The 22,977-nt window shown below is 39.2% G+C and overlaps 1 protein-coding gene across 1 annotated transcript; it reads right to left on the bottom strand.

Annotated features, from left to right (window-relative positions):
• Positions 1-3,082: 3,082 nt before the first annotated feature.
• On the bottom strand, positions 3,083-22,650 carry LOC104548227 (vacuolar protein sorting-associated protein 54-like; the record flags this gene model as incomplete). Its single annotated transcript, XM_010194184.1, has 7 exons — positions 22,573-22,650; positions 13,147-13,308; positions 12,051-12,292; positions 10,524-10,602; positions 7,577-7,611; positions 6,129-6,260; positions 3,083-3,468 (listed from the first exon to the last, which is right to left on the bottom strand). Coding segments are annotated over exons 2-7 (1,010 nt in total), but the record flags the coding sequence as incomplete, so codon positions are not given.
• Positions 22,651-22,977: the final 327 nt, after the last annotated feature.

Here is a 22,977-nt window from a genome sequence, read left to right as displayed (position 1 = left end):
GTCTTTTCCAACCGAGCGATTCTGTGATAATCCGGCAAACTGCCTTGGCAATTATCCCTTAAGAGGTGCCAGTCACACATCAGCTCCTTTCAGTGACTGAATATTTCTCTGATAAAATTACCAGTGCAGCGGAAAAATGCTTTTGAAATACACAGATGAGAACTATTTTTCCAAGTATCTGTAGTTTACTGTATAAAAAAGTATAAAAGTGTGGTCTGCCAGCATACCTCTGAAAAAAAAAAAACCACACCAAAAAAAACCCCAAAATCCCAAAAAAACCCAAACCAAAAACCAACCAACAAAAACAAAATCACAAAAAGTCACCCCCCCAAAAAAACAAACAAAAAATCCCTCTAAAAAAAACAACCAAACAAAAACCAAAGATCTCCATCACTCCAACAAGGACTCTGAAAACAATGCAAAAACCGACAGCACACATTTGTAATTTAATTAACGCATTAAGTATGACTTTTGTAAAATTAAAAAGATGAACTTGAAAAGGTTAAAGAGCTCTAAAACTTTAATTCTATCCTATAGTAGTAGCAAGCACTAATCAAACAGTTATGACTGATAGATATAATAACTGGGAATATTAATCTAGATTAAAGACACCAATTTATTATTTCATAGCACCATTAAGGTGCTTTCATTTTTTGCTATAACTAGAATTACTTTTTTTTTCCTTCTGTGTACAGCATCACAAGAAGAGAAAAATTTTTGTACATGGATGATCCCAGTAGTTTTCTTACTGCTTTATACTGAATGATTCTGTGACATGACTCATTTTAAACCTGCCTGCTCAAAAGCAAATTCTACAAGCTGTCATGCACAACACTGAAACAACAAGGGGTTTTGTTGTTTGGTTTGTTGGTTTTTTTTATTAAAAAGTCACAAATTATTTAGATAAAAAAAGAGATACCAATTATTTAGAAAAAGTAGGTATTGATTCAGCAGTTTATTTAGTTTCAGGTATTTAACTTACTTGACAACGTCGGCATTCTTGCTCAGAACAACGCAAGAACATCCATTTGGCTGATCTTGGAAAAAGCTCAAGTATTTGTGTATGGCATCAATTAAGATTTTTTAAATGGTATTTATTTTTAAAAACACAGCATTCTACTGAGAAGTTTTATCAAGATCTCCATCTTTCCATTGCACATTATTCCTTCAGACATGACACACACATGCTATATACTGTGAGACTTGGGAACAACTATGCTGGGCTTCTCAACAGCACTTGCATCTCTTGTGGGAGTAATGACTTAGATGGCATTTAAATAACTTTTCTGATCCTTTAGTATTCAAAGCAGAGGGACATTTCCTGCTCACATCACTATTTTTAACTCTACCAAAGCAACCAACTAAGCATTATTCATAAAGATTACTTTTTACAAACAAGATGAATATTTACCTGCAAATATGTTCCACAACTGAGTGTAATTTTAAAATAATAGCACATTCTTGGGACATCATGTATACCAACCACAATGACAACAGAATCGCGCACTCTGCTGATGTAGCACATCAGTTACTCAATTGCAAAACACAACTAATTCTGATAGATGTTGTTACAGGGTTGTAGAAGTACACTCACTATCATAGAGGTAAACACAACTGTGACTCGGTCAAGGTCTGCGCACCATAATAAAGTGGTTGAGAGCAGGAATAGTAAAGAGGAAAAAAACTGCACTGAGGTATCTGAAGACAGACCATCTAAGCTAAAAAAAACCCAAAAACCCAAAACTAACAACTTTCCTTCCAACAGTTGATTAGCTCTTTAGGGTTTTTTTTTTATATATATATTTTTAAAAGACTGATATTTTTTTCTATTTAAAATTAGAGCCTTTTTCCAGACCAGTTAGAAGAGGTATCAAGAGAGGAACTCAAGCAAAAGACAAAAGTAGTAACTGCATAATGTCCTAAACACTCTTGTTACGGTTATTGAGCAACAACCATGCTCTTATTATGCAAGCTGAGCGCCACCAGGTTGCAGAAGCCACGTTAAATTTAAACAGAACTCCCCACCAGCATCAACTTAGAAAACTAAGTACACAGCTCCTCAACCGGCTGATGCAAGCTTCAGAGCTGATTTAACACACACTACTGCTACCATCATTAACACAGTGGCAGCTTTGCATACAACAATTTTATCCTGTATACGACCATTCTGATAGCTCATTTTACATCAGCTAAAAGGATTCTACTGTATTACTACTCTTGAAAATCACCGAGGACCTTGCCCAGCACAGCAGCCTCTCCCAAGTGGAGCTCTAAGCATCCACTACTACCAGAAGCAGCCAGCACAGGACCTTAGACTCACTAAATCCCATCACTGTAACAAACACGGGTGAAAAAGCAGCAGCAACAGCAGCTTGGGCAGCACATTCCCACTGCTTCCTCCTTTCCCAACTTCAGGAGCTCACAGAACTGGATTTCAGTCAGATGGAGCAAGAGGAAGCACCCCCTGGCAATTATAAATACAGCTCTCCACAGGAGCAGACATGGCTGAACACTTCCCATCTGACCAGTTGTCAGCCTCAGACCGCATTTTGAGCCACAGCTTGACAGCTTTGCACTGTTTTAGCTTGCAAAGCTTCTTCCAGCACAAGCACAGGCTGGAGGTTGCCCTAGTCAACACATGGTCCGTGCATGCTCCTGTAACACTATGTGCCTAGGTCAGTCACTCAGCAGGGGCTTGGAGTGGAGCTGTGAAGTAAGAACTTTAACTATGACCTCCACTTGGAAACCATCTCTCAGCTGTGCGCTACAAGCCCTGCAAAATAAAGGTCCAGCCACTGCTTGGCTCTCATCTCTGAGCCGCTAAACCACCAGTAGACAAGAACAGAGTACAAAGCATCTAGATGTTAAAAGTTCATCTGCCCCTAAAAAAAAAAAAAAAGCAACAAAACAACCAAACTCTGGCACATGCATTAGTCACACTGCTTATGTCATGCTTACATTTTGTGCCTTTTGCACTATGTCCTCTAAGAATAAACAAACAAAAGTAAACTCCTTCAGTCAACATAATGTGCTCAATTCTAGTTCTACTTGCATTTTATTAATTTCCTAGGTGGTTACCTACCGGAAACTGTGAATGCCTTGAAGCTCTTGCTGTAACACCTCCTGTGTTGTTGCTATTAAGTCCAAAGCTCCGACAAACTCAGAAGTGGATAGCAGCAACTGTACTGTGGGCTGTGTTTGGTGTACAGTAGCCATTAACTTCAGTTTATTGTAAGCTTTCATACAGTTATTTCTGGTGAGTGACAGTCTTAAAACTCGAAGCAATCCTTCACACATTACTTTATCAATTTTGGAGATCTTCTCTCTAAGTAATTTTACAGCCTGGGAAGTTTTCCTGAGGTAGTCCTGCAACTCATGCTGAGAGGTCATTGCATGAAAAAATGCTTCTGAGCGCAGAGAAATCTGATGAGCAATATTGACTTCCACAATGTCCAGATAATGGCTCAGCTACAAAGAGGAAGGAGAAGGAAAAATGAACAGTGTTGTTATGACTTGGCAAGCTTATCAGCGTGGAAATATAATAAGACAAACAGCCTGAAAGTATATCACAAAGAAATTTTGCTAATAAAAATTAAAACTCTTTGTCAGACTAGCAAGCAAATAACTACCTATTATAGTTTGATCATTTGTTTTTAAATGAGCTCAAAACCACTTTGGGAAGGCTGATTTGATGCCTCTCCTGTTTGAAAATTGCAAGGTAGAAAAGCAAATAATTTTAAAATACCCAAGCTTCTGTAGCACATGGTTGCAGGCTAGCATTGTTAGAATACAGCCATTAACCAGGAGAGAGGTCTGGATACCAGCTTGCAAGAACAGTGTACACATGCAAATACGCTACGTTTTTTGAGTCATTGAAGCTGCTAAAGATCCAGCCTGACTATACTTGATGACATGGTTTTGGAATGACTCTTCATTTAAAAGGCTGTAGCACCTTTGTAGAAAAATCCTCAGAATATCTCTGTCTGCAATTCTTTTTTTGCCAACCAGCTGGACTTCTTAGTAAGTATATTTCAAGTATGCTGGCACTGTGGGATTCCCAGAGACAAAGTATGCCTACATGTTTAGAACCTGAAACTCAAATTCTCTAAGTCAAACAGTTACCAGACCACCAGGTTGTCCTGATTATTTGAGCTGTAAAAGCTCTGTGTTCTGGCTTATGCTGAATATGCAAACTCAAAGGACTGAAGCATTAGGATGCTCATCTGAATGCTAATACTCAGATGACCTGGTTTCTAAGAGATGCCAAGCACTCAAACCTCATGCTGAATTTCAAAAGGCCCATCCAGAGATGGAAAGAAAATTAGCTGGAGAACATTTCCTTCTTACAGTTATTTTCACCCTGCATGTATTTAACACTGGGGATTTATACAATACGCAAACCATCTTTTTTGCAATACATTTAATCAAAGACATCTTCCATCAAACAGCTGTGACACACCTAGCTCAAAGGAAAAGTTGAGACAGACTGTGACACAGGGATCAGAGAAAGGATTATTATGATAATTTATGTGATTGTACCAAGCAGAAGCTCCAGGTCTCTTCACTATGCTAAGTGAGGTAGAACAAACAGAACAAAATGCCTCAAAGAGCTTACAGTTCCAATGTAAGGTAAGACATGGATGGAGATAAGGAGGAAAGAAAAAAAAAAGTCGGGAAAATTGTTCAAGTAGATAGCAGCAGTCCAAAACCACTAAAAGCCTAGGTACGTGTGCTTAAGGCAGACTTTTCCAAATCCTGTTGAAAAAATAATGCCTGGAGCTAAGCACAATTATGACAGCAGGGTGCCTATTGACACATGGTAAGTGTAAACTCCTGCAGTTCAGAGCCTTTAAAAAGGAAAACAAAAATTTTGGGCCCATTTCAGTAACATGAAGCAGTGTAATTGTTTATCAGGCATGTGGCTTTGGAGGCAGCAGAACTGTTTTATATTCTTTAGGTATTTGTATCACTTTTTCAAACAAGTGGGGCTCACAGGTCATGGCTCCACTGCAGAGTGCTCGGGGTCTCCTTCGCTCAAAGTCCATGTTGAGTGTCCATCCTGCTGCTGCCAGGCTTATTTTGCAAGTTTAAAGAATATCCCAGACACTGCTTTTCATCATCAGACAGCAACTGCCACAAGAAACTCTAAAGAAGTATTCCTCCAACTTTAGATGTGGAGGACAACCCAATGAAGGATCAAGTTAAACTCCAGCAGAGTCTGTCTCTTCCTCCTGACCTGGATGGAGAGCAGGAAGACTGACTCCTGGAAATTTGGAAATATCTTCCAGAAGATCTCGTGACTTTTTTTTCTTAAGGAACTTCACTATTATTTATCCCCCTAGCTCCCAAAAGCTTCAGTAAGTTAAAAAGGAGGGAAAATTAAAGTTAGAAAACAGACTACAAAACTATGTAGATTATCCATAAACATTTTGTGGGTATTCATACCATAAAAATGATTCATTATGGGATTTTCTACATTATGACTACATAACTAAAAAAAAACAAAACAAAAAAAAAAACAAAACCCAAAACAAGCAAAGACTTCTGTTTCCAATATGAAAGCAATTCTGCTTTCATGCTCTCCAATGCACTCAAGTCCTTTGAGAAATGCAAAAATGGATGAGTACAGATGCCATGTCAATAAAAAGTAAGAGGAAGCTCATGACACACAAAACCTTCAGATTTAGTAGTTTTTTAGCACAGAAACTATAGTGGCTTGAGTCTAGAACTTTCCCGAGATGTAAGAAAGCAATAAACAGTGTATAACCTCTAGCTTTCCCTTCTCATGGAATTGCCCTTCCTCCCTAACAAACAGCTCCACATCTCTGAAGTTCTCAATATATACTTGCTTCACTCAGTTCTAGCTGTCATGAAAAGCCAATTATTATGCTGTATACAGTTGGGGTTTTTTTCCAGATTTCAGATACATTTATTTAGCAGGGGAAAAAAGTTCTTTTTCAGTAAGATGCTTCCTGCAGTGTTTACTAACAATCTGCAGCCTGATGTAAAATGAGAGAGAACAAAAGCCCAAAACAGTGATGATGAACAGTAGAGAACAGCAACAATGGAGTTTCTCTGTAGTAAGTAACAGCTGTGATGATTACTGGCACCTTGTATCAAAGTTGTACCTTTTCTTGAAGTAACTTGGAGGAAGCTGCATCACGATTTCCTTTTCCACCAGCAGTACTAAAATGAGACCATGGTAAAACGGCATTAAATGTTAAGGAATCTTCCAAGGCAAAATCTGGTTTCATAAAAATCTGAAATAGAAAAACAGAACATAAAAATGCATCTCTCTCACTCCTACATTTTCCTCTGCAGTAAAACACACCTCCTGTCTCACGAAGCTAAGAGGAACTTTATTTGTTGGTTTTCAAAAACCAAATTTTTATTTACCAGGCAAACAAATTCATTCCAGACCTTATAAGTGATTTACATCTTAAAAGCTTCTGTGATCTGACAAAGTCTCGTTTTCCTAAATGTGGAAGCCACAGCTTCAAAATTTCATAGGTTATCAAGCACCCAAGATGATCTAAACATCCTAAGTGTGAAAACACAGGCAACATTAAGCTGCAGGTAGGGCCTCAGCAAAAATTCTTCAATAGCAGGGGCATCCTGCTGCTGATCTGCTTATTTCTAGGGCTATGGCTTCTATCAGACTGACGATCCAGCCAGCTGTCAGGGCACATCAAGTGTTGCCTGGGAGGGAACAGAGCCTCAGCCTGATCTCCTTTAGCACAGTGCAGCAAACTTGCTGGTCACAGAATAAGTAACACGTAACATTAACTCTGCACATCTCAGAGAACTATTAATCTAAAATTCTCTCTGATAACATTATTTTTACTTGACAGAACTGGTACAAACCTTGAGCTTTCAGACAGTCAGCAGTACCCTTTTCCCTGTATTTATGAAGTGTAATTTTAAAAGGTTCGACATAAAACTATAGCATCACACCACACTCAAACATTCTTGTTTTCTGGACATTAAACATTGCAGTGACAGCTAGGCAAGTAACAGCCTACACAACTGGCACAGAGATGCTGACCCATATTAACATTCTAACTTCTTAACGTAACTAGAAAAAATTATTCAGACTGCAATGGAACTTGGTGTTGTGTCTTTTGTCAAACTGTCTCAAAAAACCCCACATCATATACGCTGCAAGCATATATGCAAGAGGGCTATGCTCAAGGATTCAAGGAGTTAAACCTAATTCTAAGTTGCACACTATGCAATATTCAAGCTTCTATCAAACTCATCAGTTTCCTTTTCCTCCTAGAACACAGAGCAGTTAATTTTGCCCAGCTCTGAGGTTTTAACTATTAAAGATTAAAGAATTAACAGCATTTGTATTCTACTTAAGTAAGAGAAAAATCAAGACCACAGGAAACAACAAGAAAAAGAAAGAAAAAGCGGATTGTTCTTAGTAGTTGTAAATTCTGATCACTGCAGATCCTCTTGAGAACGAGCTCAAGTAATCAACTTGGACAACACTTCTACAAAGAGAGTACATTCATATATTGAAGACTACATATGAGAAACCTTTATAAAAGCTTAAAGTACATGGGAACCATACCTTAGGTACTTGTTCTAGATCCGTCCTGGATTTATCTAAAATTAAACAAAACACAAGTAGTCATTTATGAGCAAACAACTGAAAACAATTACCTTGAACACTATGAAACCTGATGAGGAAGCAAGAGGCCCAGGTTCCTCACAGAGGAGGGCAGACAGGGAATGGTGAATATAAATTAAAATGAAAGGTCCTGACTTCACCATGAGAGCAATCAAGCACTGGGGCAGGCTGCCCAGAGAGGCTAGATACTCTCCAACTCTGAAGGTTTTCAAGGCCTATCTGGATGAAGCCCTAAGCAGCTTGGTCTGACCTTGCAGCTGAACTGGCTTTGAGATGGCAGTTGCAGTAAAGACCTTCTGAAGTCCCTTCAACCTGAAATACTCCAATTCTTTGAAACACTCTATTGTCCTTCGTAGTTTAGGTCTCACGAACAGAGTATACAAAGGTGCTTGCATTCGGCTGCTTTGATAGCAAAAATGTAAGTGACACAAAGCAATCTACTCAGCACTTCACATTCCATAATGCACTGCTCAATCAACTGGCAAGGGCCAGTAAAAGATCTCTCTAACATCACCCCAATTTTAATGCTCCAGACTGAAGCTGCCCATAAAATCACTTCTGCACAAAGGACGGGTGCATAAAGGCTGGCAAGAAGAAAAAGTAAGGACTCAGGACAGAGTCCTGAGCACACTGAGCAAGCGGCACAGAAGTAGTCCTTCTCTTGAAGTAAGCTGACCTGACAATTGCAGAGGGTAAAAGAGTTGAGCTGGGAAGTGTATTGTTGTACCCTAGCAAAACTTGAAGAAAAGGCAAATTCAGACTTCTGAGGTTCAGCCAAAATCCCCCTTTCTTCCCCTACTCATTAACTTAGCATGCATCATAAAGAAGGGGCACACTAGAGGAAAAAAAAGGTGAGGAATTTAAAAACAAGCAGCCTATACCTCAGTTAGACAGTCTGATCATCCCTGAAAAACGTGGTAAATGCCACATCAGCATTATCTCCCATGTTCCTCTCATCTCTTTGTTTCTTACTTTGTTTGTTTGTTACTTACTGAAACACAAAAGGCAAACTAGGAATCATCCTGCTGACCTCATTCTTTGGATAGATCAACTTTTATAAGCCTTGTGGGCTGGAGTTAGAGGAAGAGAGGCAATGATAACTAAAGGAACTATACAAAACACAGAGTTTCAGTTTATCAAATGATGCTTCTACTAGGAACTGTCCATCTACCAATTTCTCTGGTGACAGAGTAATTCCCTCTGTTTAAAAACAAAAGCCTCTTTCGAAATGGATTAAGCTAAGCCTGAAGAAACTACTTTAGTTTTGCAGAATGTGCTACAGACAGATTCACTCAGGACAGCTATTCCAAAACAACACTAAGTACAGAGAAGCCCTACCAAAGGGCTTCCTTTTGCATGGAAAAGGAGGAAGAAAGCCAATTGAAAGAACTTGATCAGAAGGAGTAAACTATTGAATTTTTCTTGCTTTAGACATCGATACAGACCAGCCTGATCAACCAGTAAATAGCAAATGAACCCGTTTATGCTAACACTTTTAAGAAAATACATTAAAATAAATTAAAATTTGAAGTTTGCTCCAGGCTATGAGTGTTTGTTTTCCTTTCGATTTTCTTTTTCAATTTGCCTCTCACCTTCCTTTATCCAGTTTCATATTAGCTGAACTACTTCCATAAAATCTTGAAACTCAGCCTTGTTACAGCTGTGGACACCAAAAGAAGTTTGCTAGGAAGTCTTTGCTAACAGTAATCAGAGAAATACTAACCAGAGAACTGGCCAGAGTGGAACTTCATGAAGTTCAACACAGGAAAAGGCAAAGTCTTGCACCTGGAGAAAAATAACTCCAAGCACCAGTTCACACTAGGAGTCTAGTGTCTGGAAAGCATCCCTGCAGAGTAAGACATGGGGACCTGGCAGAAAACAACCTGACCATAAGCCCGCAGTGCACTCTTGCAGCAAAGCATCCTGGGTTGCATTAGGCAGAGAATTGCCAGGAGGCTGAGGGAAGGTGATCCTCCCTCTCCATTCAGCACTGGTGAGACATCTGGAGCAGTATGCCCAGGTCTGATTCCCCCAGATCAAGACAGATCTAGACATACTGGAGCAAGTCCAATGAAAGGTCACAAAAGGTTATTAAAAGCCCAGAGCACTGTTCATAGGAGGTAACGCTGAGAGAACTGAGACTGTTTAGCCTGGAAAGGCTCAGGAGGGATCTTACCAATGGTTTTAAGTATCTGAGGAGAGAGGGCGTAAAGAAGACGGAGCAGGCTCTTCTCAGTGGTGCTCAGTGAAAGGACAAGAGGCAACAGGTAGAAACTGATAAATGAAAAATTCTATCTGAATATAAGGAAACACTTTTACTTTGAGGGTGGTCAAACACTGAAAAAGGTTTGCCAGAGAGGTTATGTAATCTCCATCTGTGGATAAATTCAAAACCCAACTGGACACTGTCCTCCCACAGGATACTCTGCTTGAGGTAGGTTGAACCAGACCATCTTGAGACACCATTTCCCACCTTAGCCATCCTGTGATCCTCCTGTCAGGTAAGACAGGAATAGCCCAGCACTGTCATTCTTCACTGCAAAGTCAACAGCTGCTAATTTGATGCAACAGAAATTTGATGCAACAGTTTCAACAGATCTTAAATAAAAGGAAGTTAAAGAAGACACTGCCAGGGACATAATGACCTGCCACAAATGCAAACGTGTCAAGGAAAAGTTTAAGAGCATATATCACAAGCATTTTGGCCTATAAAATATCAGCAGAGGTCATGAATACTTGCAGTCTACCATGTCTGGGTTTTCAATTATTGTTCACCAGCAGCTACTTTTGCACATGAAGCCCTTGAGCAAGTAAACGAGATGGTCAGTATGTTACAGTAGTCATTAGAAATTACTTTTTAACAACTAAAGGAAGGCTTTGACTGTACCGTGGGTGTGCAATAGAGTCCTGTCGAAGGAATCTTTAGAAGTACAAACATTCTTGCTTCTTTCATGAACCCTCTCTCTCTGTAAAAGAAAAAACATATTGAAGAATTACTTTGAGGCTTTAAAGGAACTATTTTATTTAAAATAGAACATTCAGAACATTTTCAGTTAAAGATAACTGCATTACGCCAAATAATTCTGACAAGTTAACAATAATCTTTTTCCCCTCTTAAAAGCTCCAATGATGTTCATGCAGGTGAAAGGCAACACAGGTGAAACTTTCGGTCCTTATGTTGTTTTTGCAGTATTTTTACTTCTCAAGAGAAAATTAACACAAGTTATTGAAGAGGTATAATAACCTCTCTACATAATTAGATATAAACATAGAGCAGTTGTAATTACAAAGTCAAACATTTATTTGCTGTCTAATCCAGAAATCACATTAACACACAACAAATGGTTTTTCACTGCTAAATTAAATTGGATCAAAGTAGAAATTGCTTCCACATCTTAACCAATGAGCAACTTGCTGAAATCACATATCTTGTTTCATCATGCTGAGCTTCAAATTTCATCCACAGCTGTAAACACCACCAGAAACCATAATGCCTTAGAAACCATTACAATTCTAAAGAACACTAATGTTAGCTAGATCACTGATAGAAGCTATGTCATAGGTCACTTCTGTCTTCCTAAAACCTTATTTCATTTTGCAGTCACTGCATTACACGCTAACAGATGAGATCCTAAGTGCTTTAAATGTTCAATGTGTGAACTAATTACAATAGTTCAGTTACAGACAATTCCCTTGCACATACTTTAACTACGATTTACATGAGCAACACTTCCTGCAGCTAATTCTGTAACAGCAAAAAAAAAATAAAGTTACAAACCAAGGAAGCAGAAAACAGTGGGAGACTTCTACATGTCCTTTCAGTTAAAAAAAGAAATACTACATACTTACTGACAACCTGTATTTTAAGAGTTTAGAAGTCTCCTACTGGTCCTGGTGTCCTTAGATGTAGCTTAAACTTTCCTGTTACAAAAGAAATCATTGAGATAATAGGCCTATTTATAGTTTAAGAACTTCACATATAAATGGTTACATTAGAGACTATTAAAAAATATCTCCAAGCCTTGCACCACATAGTCATGTTTTATATTTGATGCAAAGGTATACAAATGCTATGTTGCACAGTAGAGTCCAATTGTAAAAACAGAAAAGGGATTAATAATCAGAAAGAATAAATAAGAACTGTAAGTCCTGGCACAGAGCACAGTATTCAGAAATACAAATGAAAACAAATAAGAAATTGCCAGTAGACAGCATTTTCCACACTATGAATACTAAGATTTATAAGCCAAAAAATGCCTAATGAAAAGCCAGCACGCACTGAAGAGCAAATTAATTATCAGCTAACTGTATGATGGACAATCATACAACTGTAGGGACAATCTCTAATTAGAAGGAGGTTCTGAAATCTCTTTCTAATCGCTAGTACCACGTGCATCTAATTTTGGGTTCTTACCGGAGTGATTTCCTGTTGGTATAATGCAAAATGTTCCTTGGTGATCTGTGGGAGGTAGAATGAAGGCGTGACTTCAGTGTCCACAAAGTCCACTCCCCATGTTTTTGTAAAGAAATCAGATTCCCTTTTTGCTAACCTAGGATCATTTAGTGCTGCTGGGAGATTGACTTTGGAATGATAGATAGTCCATCTGTGCTGATCCACAACTAGAGACGGGCTGTCACATAAATTATTAGGATCGCCTGCAACACAAAAGACAAGACAATCTGTTAAAGTGAGAAACCAAAAGTTGTATTTTTGGTAAAATATGGTTCTTAGTAAAACTCTTGTGTTTTCACAATCACACACTGGATCAGAATTATCTATGCAAAAGACACATGATATTCTCCTTCTGCAACACTTTAACTTGCATTTCTTCTACCAGATTAACCAACACAAGTTTTGAACACAATGGTGTATTCACACTCATTAAACATATTTAGCTCAACATTAGCTTCTACTGAAGAGAAAAAAATCCTAACCACAAACATATTTTAATAATCTGAACTCAATCAGAATGACAGTTGACATTCATTACCATTGTATTTCATAATTCTTAAGAACCCACCCCACTTACTGCTTTTTATAAACTAAGCTTTAGTATACCACAGCAACTATAACTGTGACTAAAACCTGGTTTTACCATAGCACTAGACACTGATGACAGTGCCAGAGACAGGTCCTGGTCTCTTGCTTCCCACTGTTAAGAGGGCTGGGGTGTTTCACAGAAGCCATTTCACAGACTCCAGGTACACTGGACAAGCTCTGACAGAATACACCCTTTTCTTGCGTGTCATCAGAATCATAGCTTATCATGTGAACCACACAAGGAAGAACCTATCTATAACGTGGACTTCTGAAAACAAGCTGCAAATAGGAAGGCTCTCCCATTGCTCCAAAGGGACAATGGGTGGTATAAAGCAGAATTACAGCATACTTTGAAATAAGACTACAGCTTAGTACACTATACCCAGTACACAAGAAAATTTGACTGAACAATCATAAACAGATTAGCAAATATAACTGCATTTTCACTCTCCTTGCACACCAACATTACCTGTAGGTTCCTTGGGACACACATCAGGCAGTGACTGCACAGGTCGAAAGCGTTTCGTGGCATCCATTTCCTTTTTAAAGAAAGCATCACTGCTGTTTGACTGAGGCACTGGTGAAGAACTGTGGCTTGATGCCATTGCATAAAATCACCACTTACTAGAAGCTAAATAAGAAACAATAAATATCAAGACTTTAATAAAGTTCTGGTTACAGACTGTATCACAACAATGACACTTCATCACCTACATAGTACTTTTCTTAACTGCAGCACTTTAACTGACACATTTCTACAGTAACAGGCAAAAGTTTATTTTAAAGGCAAAAATAAAAGGCAGAATGTAACTCCATAGGCTGCTTCCTCCCACACCTCCAGGTTTGGAGGATAGCTTGTTCTTGCATATAGCACCAATAAAAATAGTATGTTTAAAAAAAAAAAAAGTCTGTCAGACACTTTTTCTTTTCTATTGCAGCCATAGCACACATTCACAGCAGAAGTTCCTCACAAATATCAAGAAGCTTAGGTAGACAAGTGTAGAGCTTTCCACCTTCTTTGCCCTCCTACACAGTATTTTCAGTGACTGTAGGGAGCAGACCACCTTTTGCATCTGGTCCCCACAGTGCTAAAAGCCGTCCTGGGAGCTGCACTCCACAACAACCACAACAGCCAGGCAGGGTAAGAAGAGAAAGACAAATTATCTCAGCTCTCAAAGAAATGCTTCGTAGACGAGCAACCAGTGGCAGTAACACAACCCTCAGAAAAACTACTCCATCTCCATGATGAGTTAAGGCCTCAAGCCTGAAAACTGGTGCATAACCACTGTCAAGGGAGCTCACAAAAGTTGCCCATGTGCCCACCTCCAAGAGGCTTCCTGCAGCTGCTCCACTCGAGAGACAGGCAGAGTATCCTGCGAGATGTCTGCAAAGGGACACCATGCTCAGGCTTAACCACAGTGCATTACATGCTGCAGTGAAAAAGGTAACGGGTGCAGGTGGGATACTCTGTGCACTCATTTTGTTGTGCTGCCTCAATGTTAGAATCCCAGCAAGAGCAAGTGTGCTGTTTTTCTTCCAAAGGAGGAGGTCTGCAACCTACACTTGTGATTCAGACAAGCCCAGCAACAGCTACCCACAGATACAATATATCATTAATGATTTATAGTAATCGAAATCATCTGAAGAATACGAGCATACCAGAAAAGCACGAGCACATACTATGCAAAGAACATAGACATCTTTTGACTTGAATCAGGAAAACTGACAATTCAACTTTTCATGGCTGCCTGGCAGTTTATTTCAGCATAAAAAGCATTTGCAGAGAGCAGACAATTAAAATACAGATCAAAAAGCTAGGGAGTAAGGAAAGTCCCGCTAATTTTCAGTTTCATTTTAAGCTCCCAATCTGAAAATAAACAGCCTTAAAAATTTTACACCAGGGCTAAACAACATAATGAATTCTTCCCATCTGTAAACAAAGCTGCATTTCCATCAAACTATCAGTTGAGTCAGTAGTAAACTGCAGAACCATTAGACGTTTGAGTTTATTAGAATATCCTCATAATGTACAGCTCAAAGAGTGCCCATTCAAAGGGACTGATCCAAATCCTCACCTTTAAGGAGAAATAAACACATCTAGCAAGATCTCAGGGTTTAACTACCAACCCTTAAGGGACACTTGAATTACTTGCTACCCTGTGAAGGAGCACAAAGATAAAAGGCCTATTTCATCTTCAATAGCTGAGGTAGGCACCAAGGGATGACCGTATACATACCGTATACAGCAAGTTTCACTTGGAAAAGAAAAAAAAAAGTTCTACTATCTAAACAAGGTTGTGAGTGCCCTATAAAACCATTCTAAAGACAAGCTAAGATATGTACAGCTATAATAGAGCACCCCAGTGAACGGGCCCGTAATGACTAACACACACATATTCTGGCCAAAACTCTGTCATACTATTCGAGATAGAGGATTGGTGCACTAATGGAGAACTGAAAGTAACCAGAAAAGGCAAAAAGCTTCCCAGATATCTGACAGACGTTCTTTAAATATCATCAAACATCATCTCTCTCCCCAAATCACCTCAAAGAAAATTTTTTCAATACTACTTCTGTTACACGTTCATATGCTGACGCTCCTACCTTGACATTTCCAAAGCAACTTCTTTCTTTATGCTCTTCCATAATGTTCTGAGGTGTTTTTATGAAAAATCTAGTTCACGCTAATGACAGAACTCTATCATTTTAGCATTCTTAAAAAACATATTCAGCACGAAGTTATAATGATCAAGTCTCCTAAACGCATATAGTAAATTTATCTGCACTTGGAACTGCTTCAAAGTTCAGTATTCGCAGTTTTCTCCTGAAAAAGCCTCTGTAATATGACACTCAGTTTGCTCTAGACAGATGTACGAGCAACCAAGACAATTTGTAGAAAGCACTGAATTTTGTACTCTTGCTAGCAAGTCTTTCATTAAACTTCTTCCTTTCTCCATATTGAGGTATTGCCTAAATGTATACTTTAAGATGTGAATTCTCTCAACTACATAAACCTCTGTGGAGAAAATGCTAACTGCATTATGTCAGTGTAAGATTTGAAATAAATTTAAAAGACAATTTAACACTAAAGACTGGTTCAATATATCAACTTTTCAAAAACAAACTACTCTTGTGCAGGTATTTTTATTACTTACCACCATAAAATATTCATATTGCCTTTGTACACTGCCAAATCTTAAAACTGAATGAAAAGAGTACAATAAAATATCAATGTGAGCGGCAACCTTCATACTATTGAGTGGATTTCAACAAGATACAAGGATTCACAGGCAGAGGCCTTCTTAAGTGGTGTGCAATATGACTCTGTACTAAATTATTCATAGTTAAATGCTATTCTAGTAGCCTCATAAGTCAGGACCTTATGGATAATTAACCTCAGTGAACAGTCACATTTGCACAGGAATAAAATCATCTATATTTCCCAAAACCAGGCATTCCTTAAACCGTAGTCCTTAAATTATACAAGTAAGCATAGCTTCAGGGAGAGAAAGAAAACTGGACAAAACTACCTGAATTAAAAATTAAAATTACAAAGGATAATGTGACAGGTCCATATGAGGACAAAAATCCTGCCCTATACCTGAGCCCTGCTGTGTCTGCGAACCTTGCAGACAACAGAAGTCGTTTCATTCGCTCACCAACAGAACAGCTGTTCCTCGTGCTATGCTACTGAACATTTTATAGAGAAACTAATCCATAACCAACCTTCTGAATCAGCATTTTCAAATACTCAACAATATATACATTTGCTGATTTAAACATACACTACCAAAAAATGAAATTCAACATAGAACAAAACTGCTGCAGAATATTTAAACTCATTCAACTTTAAAACTATGTGAAATGCAGGTAAATGCAGTCAACTGCACAAGCTGTGCAGAATGAATTACAAAATGAATTATGAAATGGTGAGCCTCCTGAGCCTCCTACTTAGAAGACCATATGTGCAGCAATAAGAAAAAGCAACTGTGTAACTTCATGACATCAATATTTAAATTACATATAATTAAAACTGGGTTAGATTAACCCTGTTTTCTCCAGTAATCACCATAATTTACTCACATTTCGTCTAGCAATGTGCCTTTTAGTGGTTAGATACAAGAGTAATGATGGAAATAGTTACAGGCTTATGGCTGTATTTGCAACATGCCTTCAATATATTACATCTATTTTGAACACACCATATTAATCTCCTTAGTACAAAAAATGACATGAAATCACACTGTCACTGCAATGAATTCATATCACTGAAGTTAAACAATAATTTGAAAAAAAAAAAAATCAACCATCGCAACAATGAAAAAAGCTTTGATAATTTGAATTTACGGTATTCTTACAGTCTGAACACATGAAGATTAATATTTTGTATTCAACAATCTTACAGCTTCCTTTAAAAAAATAAAACCTTAATAACATGCTCAGCAACTACGACATGCACAGTGTTATGCCATACAGCATGGGATAAAATGACTGTGATGACAAACATAATAACCACATGCCTGGATACTGTGCAGTCAGCAAAGCAGATGTGTGCAGTAAGTGATTTATTGATCACATGGATTTTCAGAAGTTACTCCTGTGATGACTATGCTCTGACTCTTCAGTTTCAGACCTGCAGTTTCAGCAGTTAGAAGAGCAACAAACAACAAGGCACGTTACTCAGAAGTAATTGCACGAGATGGTTACAGCTCTTGAGCATGTGCTTGCTTTTGTAAGTATTAAGACTCATACAGAGATCTTCAGGAACTGCCTTTCCATATTCTGAGTGTTATTTGCACACTTTGTTTTTCAGATGGCAAGTCTTTGCCATCAAAACATCCAGTACTATCTCTGTATAAACATGATATTAGAAAAGATGAAAAGTAAACCTTGCTTATTCATGAATATTAACTTCATATTTCCTCATTTTTGGGCAGTTTTCCGTTAGCGTTGTCCATCAATTTTCTATTTCCCAACAGCTTTCCGCGAGTTAATCAGTTTTACTGCGAATTTTCATGTCCGCGCACTTTGGTTTGTAAAGCTGTAATTTCTATTAACAATACAAACTAGAATTTATGAAGCCAGCACAATCCCTGCAAGTAAGTTTCAGTTTGTGCACTACAGAAACCCATATTTGTCCTTTCTCTGCACTCTCCCTCCCAAATGAAAATAAATCTACAACCTACTAGTAATATCAAACCTACCAATTTAAGCCAAAGGTACTACAAGGGGCACACAGGAACATGAAGCATTAGCACCAGTCTTTCATACAATTCATAGAGTCTGCTCTCCAACCTCATTTTTGGCTTCAAAAACAATGACATCTGAGAAGAGACAAACACTGAGCGCCCAGAGGAAAGAGCCCGAGGCTTCCACCTGATGACACAAGACTGAGCAAGTTCTCCTTTAAGCATTCCACAGTGAGCCACACTTGGACACCACAGGGTGCTTTTCAAGAGGTACACACTGCATCCCAAAGGTAAGGGGAGGAGAAGCTTCTCTGTAAACACAAGCAGCATGCTGAAATCCCTGCTTCTTTAATGGCTCTGTCTGGCAGCAACAGAGTGAAAAAAAAAATTTAAAGCACTGTTCTGGTTACCCAAGACCCTTTGGAATAGAAAACCATCAGAAACTACCCATAGGTCACACTAAAGCAAAATATCTCACCATTTCTAGAAGTGGTAAAGAAGAGAGATACTTACTAAGCAAAAGGATACCTGAAAGATAACTAAAAGAGAAAAATGCATACAGGATTTCTTCCAGGACCTCAACAGCCAACAATAGCCTGTTACTGGTCTAACATATTTACTCTGTCCACAAAAGCTTAGGTTTCCTGCTCTATTATTACACAGCTCTTTTTGCTACATCAGCAGGATTGAACCCTGTACCAAGGAAACTGCGGTATGAACAAAGTACACATCACCTTTGTAAGACAGTGTGAACCAGCCTCGACTAACACAACCTTTCAATTTCCTTCAGCCAGCTAATTCCTTGGGCTGAAATTTCCCCACTTGCCTCTGTACCCCAAGGCAGACACCTCTCTTTTGGCAGGGGAACCAAGAAGGTTACCTTTCAGTAGAAATGTTCAAGCAGTTTCTGAGAATGACGTTAAGGCTGCAGAAGCTGTTCTGCTAACTCAAGCTCTTTCTGAACACTTATTTCCACCCTGAGGTTTTAGAGTAGGAAGCAGATGATTGTCAAGGGAAAGATGAGGCTAGAGTCAGAGGACAGCTGACACTTGTCCCCATGGCAAGCCATCTACATTTGGTGCACACTCCAACACCAAACCTCCTTACACAATTTGGAGAGAAGCCTGTGCCAGCCTGGCCTTTCTGAAAGCCTAATAAATACATGTATATTTGTATTCATGCACACACACGTATTACAGTGCATACTGCACATCTTTTAATAGTGTCCCAAATCTCATGTTCCCACGCTGAGGGTATACCTCCTTTGCAAAGTTAGAATGAGTGATGACCATCCAGATAATCCTTGCTGTGTCGAAAGCAGCCTGATAAGGAAGCTATATATGAGTTATCTGCATTTCTCATCATCCCTGCTTAGATATTCTGTAATTCCATGGATGGTGCTAAGCTAAGCCAGATTGTGGTAGTTTCTCAAACTGCATAATGGGGACTGTGGAAAAACAAGAGCACTTGAATAGCTTAAAGAGTAATGCCAGCACCCTCCCCTTACATCCTATCTTTCATAACGCCACCTGAAAATGCCCTCCTCACACGGGGAAACAGGCAAAGAAAAAAGTAACCCAACTAAAGAAAAAACAGCTCCATCCCCACTGCAAAGCACTGTGGGTCAACTACAAGGCCAGGGTAAAACATCATCTGATTTTAATATTGTTATGTTTTGTACCACTTTCTTCTGCTCTCCCCAGCTGAAGATACCTGAACAGTAGATTTAAAACAATAAAAAAGTTGTGCTTCACTTCTTTAAATACAGAAGAAGACCCTTTGAAAAAATTACCCCAAAAAGCTCCATCACTGAATGACATAGTTATTTGAATGCACGTACGCACAAGTTATTTAGAACAATACACAGGAGTGAACATTTTCTCAAAAAATTAGAAAGCAATTTATCTCCCTATAGACAAACTATTTTAAAAGTAGTATTTCACTTTTATTCAGGTACTGAATAAAATAATTAAATGAAACATCTGTGATATACTCAATGTACCAAATGCACTTCCTCTCATCTGGAAACTTAACTTCCCAATGATGAACACTAATTTGACACGGGAAGGCAGCTTCTGTGCTGGAGGAACTGAACTTCCTACAGCTATTTAGGTCATTATGCTTCAAGTTCTTCCATGCCAGGGGTTGTAAAATCATTCAGAAACAATTAACAAAGCAGTAAAAATATACATCAGAAAAGAAAAGGCCTTGTGGTTGCCCACGCTATCGCACAAGAGGAGAGTGAAATCTCTTTGTATTCTACTTTTTTTCAGGCATCAGCATTACAGTGTGCATTATCCCCTTGGAAAATGGTGATATATGAGCACCTCACATAGCTCCATAAACATACATGCAGCTGAACAAAGATCAAAGAACCCCAGCAGGCACTCCAGCTAGAAGTCTGTCAGAGGCACAGACCGTGGAGCAGTGAAATGTAGAGGAAGGCAGAAGAACTGCACCAGACAGAGTAAAAATGGTAATGCTAAGGTCCTGACTTTGTGAAAGCAGTTTGACAGAAGCTGACAGCAATTTGCATCAACAGCACGTTTCCCTGTGCAGGCTCTCCACTTTCAATCTTCAGTGGGGTTAGGCCACCCATGCTTGTTGATAGTTCTCATAGTGTTAATACCTGCACAACAGGAGATCAAGTGAAACGGATCACCTCCATTCACATCACTTCCTTTTTGCCCCTCAAATAGCTTCCATTAACAAGAAAAAATATTTCTATAAACTTGAAAAACAGTATGGCTACGCTGCATTGAGAATGCCAAAAAAATAAAAGGAAGGTCTTACACCGCTGCTTACAGCAAGTGTGTAAAACTGATGGGAATTCTCAGCCATACTGCAAAGCACCAGATATGCCACTCCAACTCTAATAACCTATCTGAAACACACACTCTCCCATGGCTCCTTTTTTTAAGAACCAGACTAACAGTTGAAATATCCCAGCTTTTTTCTCTGTTCAAAGATGAGTATTTTGGAACATCTTATCTTTAAATGGATCCACCATTTTTGAGTACGAGGGAAATACATTAAGGATTCTTCACCTTTTGAAAAGAATACTCAGGTCTTTTTTTGAAACCTAGGTGAGGTGGGTTCAAAAAGTTAAAAATCTGAGGAGAACAAACCTTAGATGTGCTGGTAAACATTTCTTTGGACTTAAACATATGAAGCCTCAGAAATACATATGTAGAACATTCATTCACAGTCCTCCTTTCTCTCTTTATGCTATATCCATAAAACATAATGAGGAATAAACAAAATAAAGTATAAAAAATAAGAAAAAAGAAACAGAAACAGAAACCAAAAGAAAACTGAGCCTCCCAACTCAAAGGATAAGATGTTCGTGGCCTTTCACTCTTCTTGAGAAACTCGCTCCTAATTTCCCCAAAAGTCTGAAGCAGGAAAGCAGAAGTGGCTTCTACACAGAGCTGCTGCCCTGAAAGAAGAAACGATGATTCCATTTCCCAACTTCTTCCCACTCAAACTGCCAAACAGCAAGTCTGCAGTCTGCTTTCTCTACTCTCTCTTGTGGCTCTTGACACTTCTCAGGCAGACAACATCCCCGTTCAACCCTGGAAATATATGTCCCCTTCTCCTCTCATGAATTTCATGCTGGAAACAGGAAGGCAAAATTCTTTCACACGTGCACCAGATTCCTGCTACAGAGAAAGACAGTACTGAAGACACAGGGACACCCAGGACAGATCTTGCTACTGGCAAATGGGATGGGAGAGGGAGAGCTGCTTCTCAGCGCGCCTTTAGACCTCACTAGTGAGGCTGCCCACATGATACACAGCAGCTTTTACTTAACCATAGATCTCCTGTCAATTAGTTCATTTTAGGCATTGTGTTCCCATTCAACAGAAGCACTACCCTATGCTCGGAGGATTTCAAGGGAACTATAGCTTTCATCTGTACTACAGTTTGGGACAGAGTCACACTGGCTCTCAAGCTAAAGAGGCAAATACTACAAGCACTACAACAATTAACACACTCCAGCCATGTTTTTCAATAAGAGCATTTTTTCACAGGGCCACAGCTGCACAGAGATCCATAGAACTACTTCTTGCTTAGCAGATAGGGTAGAGATAAGACAGTAAAGTCAGTACAACACCTGTACTTTAAAACTCTTAAAAACATACATGTAAATCTGTAATCAAGTAATTATAATTTAAAATAGCTACTTTACACAATTGGCATCACTCAATGCTTTGTAACAGAAATCCCAAGTACTTAGAAAATTTAAGGAAAAAAAAATAGAAGGAAAGGAGAATTAAAAAAATACTAAGGCCAAAGGTGGACAGTTAAAGAGAGAGAAAGCTAATTTTTTGTTGAGAGTGCAGGAGATCAGTATTTTACAAACACATATGGGTATTTCTCTCAACAGGACATACTGAGTTTGAAAAGTTACAGTAAAGAAAGGTAAGGAACAATATTTGTCTAGGTACATAATTTCACAATCATCTATAAACTAGAAACCATTGCAATCCTAAACAGTTTTCAGAACCAACAAATTCTCTAGTTCTCCACATCTTGGTCCATCCTGGTTGCCATTAACATGGGCATCATGTGCCAGCACTACAGACAAAAAAAAACAGCCAACAAATACTCGTTCAAAATGTTACTTCTCCATGCCAGTGCTGACCGCTTATAAAAACCTTGCCTGACAAGCACGGTATCATAACGCGAGGAGCCAGCTGTACCTTAGTGAGAACACGACATGAGTATCTCAGGGAGGCCGTCGTCATATCTCTCCTCCTTGCATTGTACGGAAAACCGCCCAGTCTAGGACCTCGGGGACCTGCAGGAGACAGCCCACATAAGCAAGGGCCGCGACAGCCACACTGAGGGCAGCCCAGGAAAGCCTGTCTCCACACTGACACTTCCACACACCTCACGGCTGCCGGCCAGGGACAGGCACCGATTTCAGACACCACTCGTGTCCCACCGGGGGAGTTACCACGGAAATACAAAACGTAAATTTGCAGAAAAAGAGCAGAACTGGGGAGCACACCCGGCGCCTCGAAGCAGGCGCACCTTCCCCTCACACCCTCCTCTCCCCACACGGCCCTAGGCCACCCACCGCCCCACGCCACCGCGAAGGGCCC

Source organism: Mesitornis unicolor, unplaced genomic scaffold, assembly GCF_000695765.1.
Source record: "Mesitornis unicolor isolate BGI_N332 unplaced genomic scaffold, ASM69576v1 Scaffold55051, whole genome shotgun sequence".
Lineage (NCBI taxonomy): Eukaryota > Metazoa > Chordata > Aves > Mesitornithiformes > Mesitornithidae > Mesitornis > Mesitornis unicolor.
Note: the sequence above shows the minus strand (reverse complement) of the source record. Positions and strands in the feature narration are given on the sequence as shown.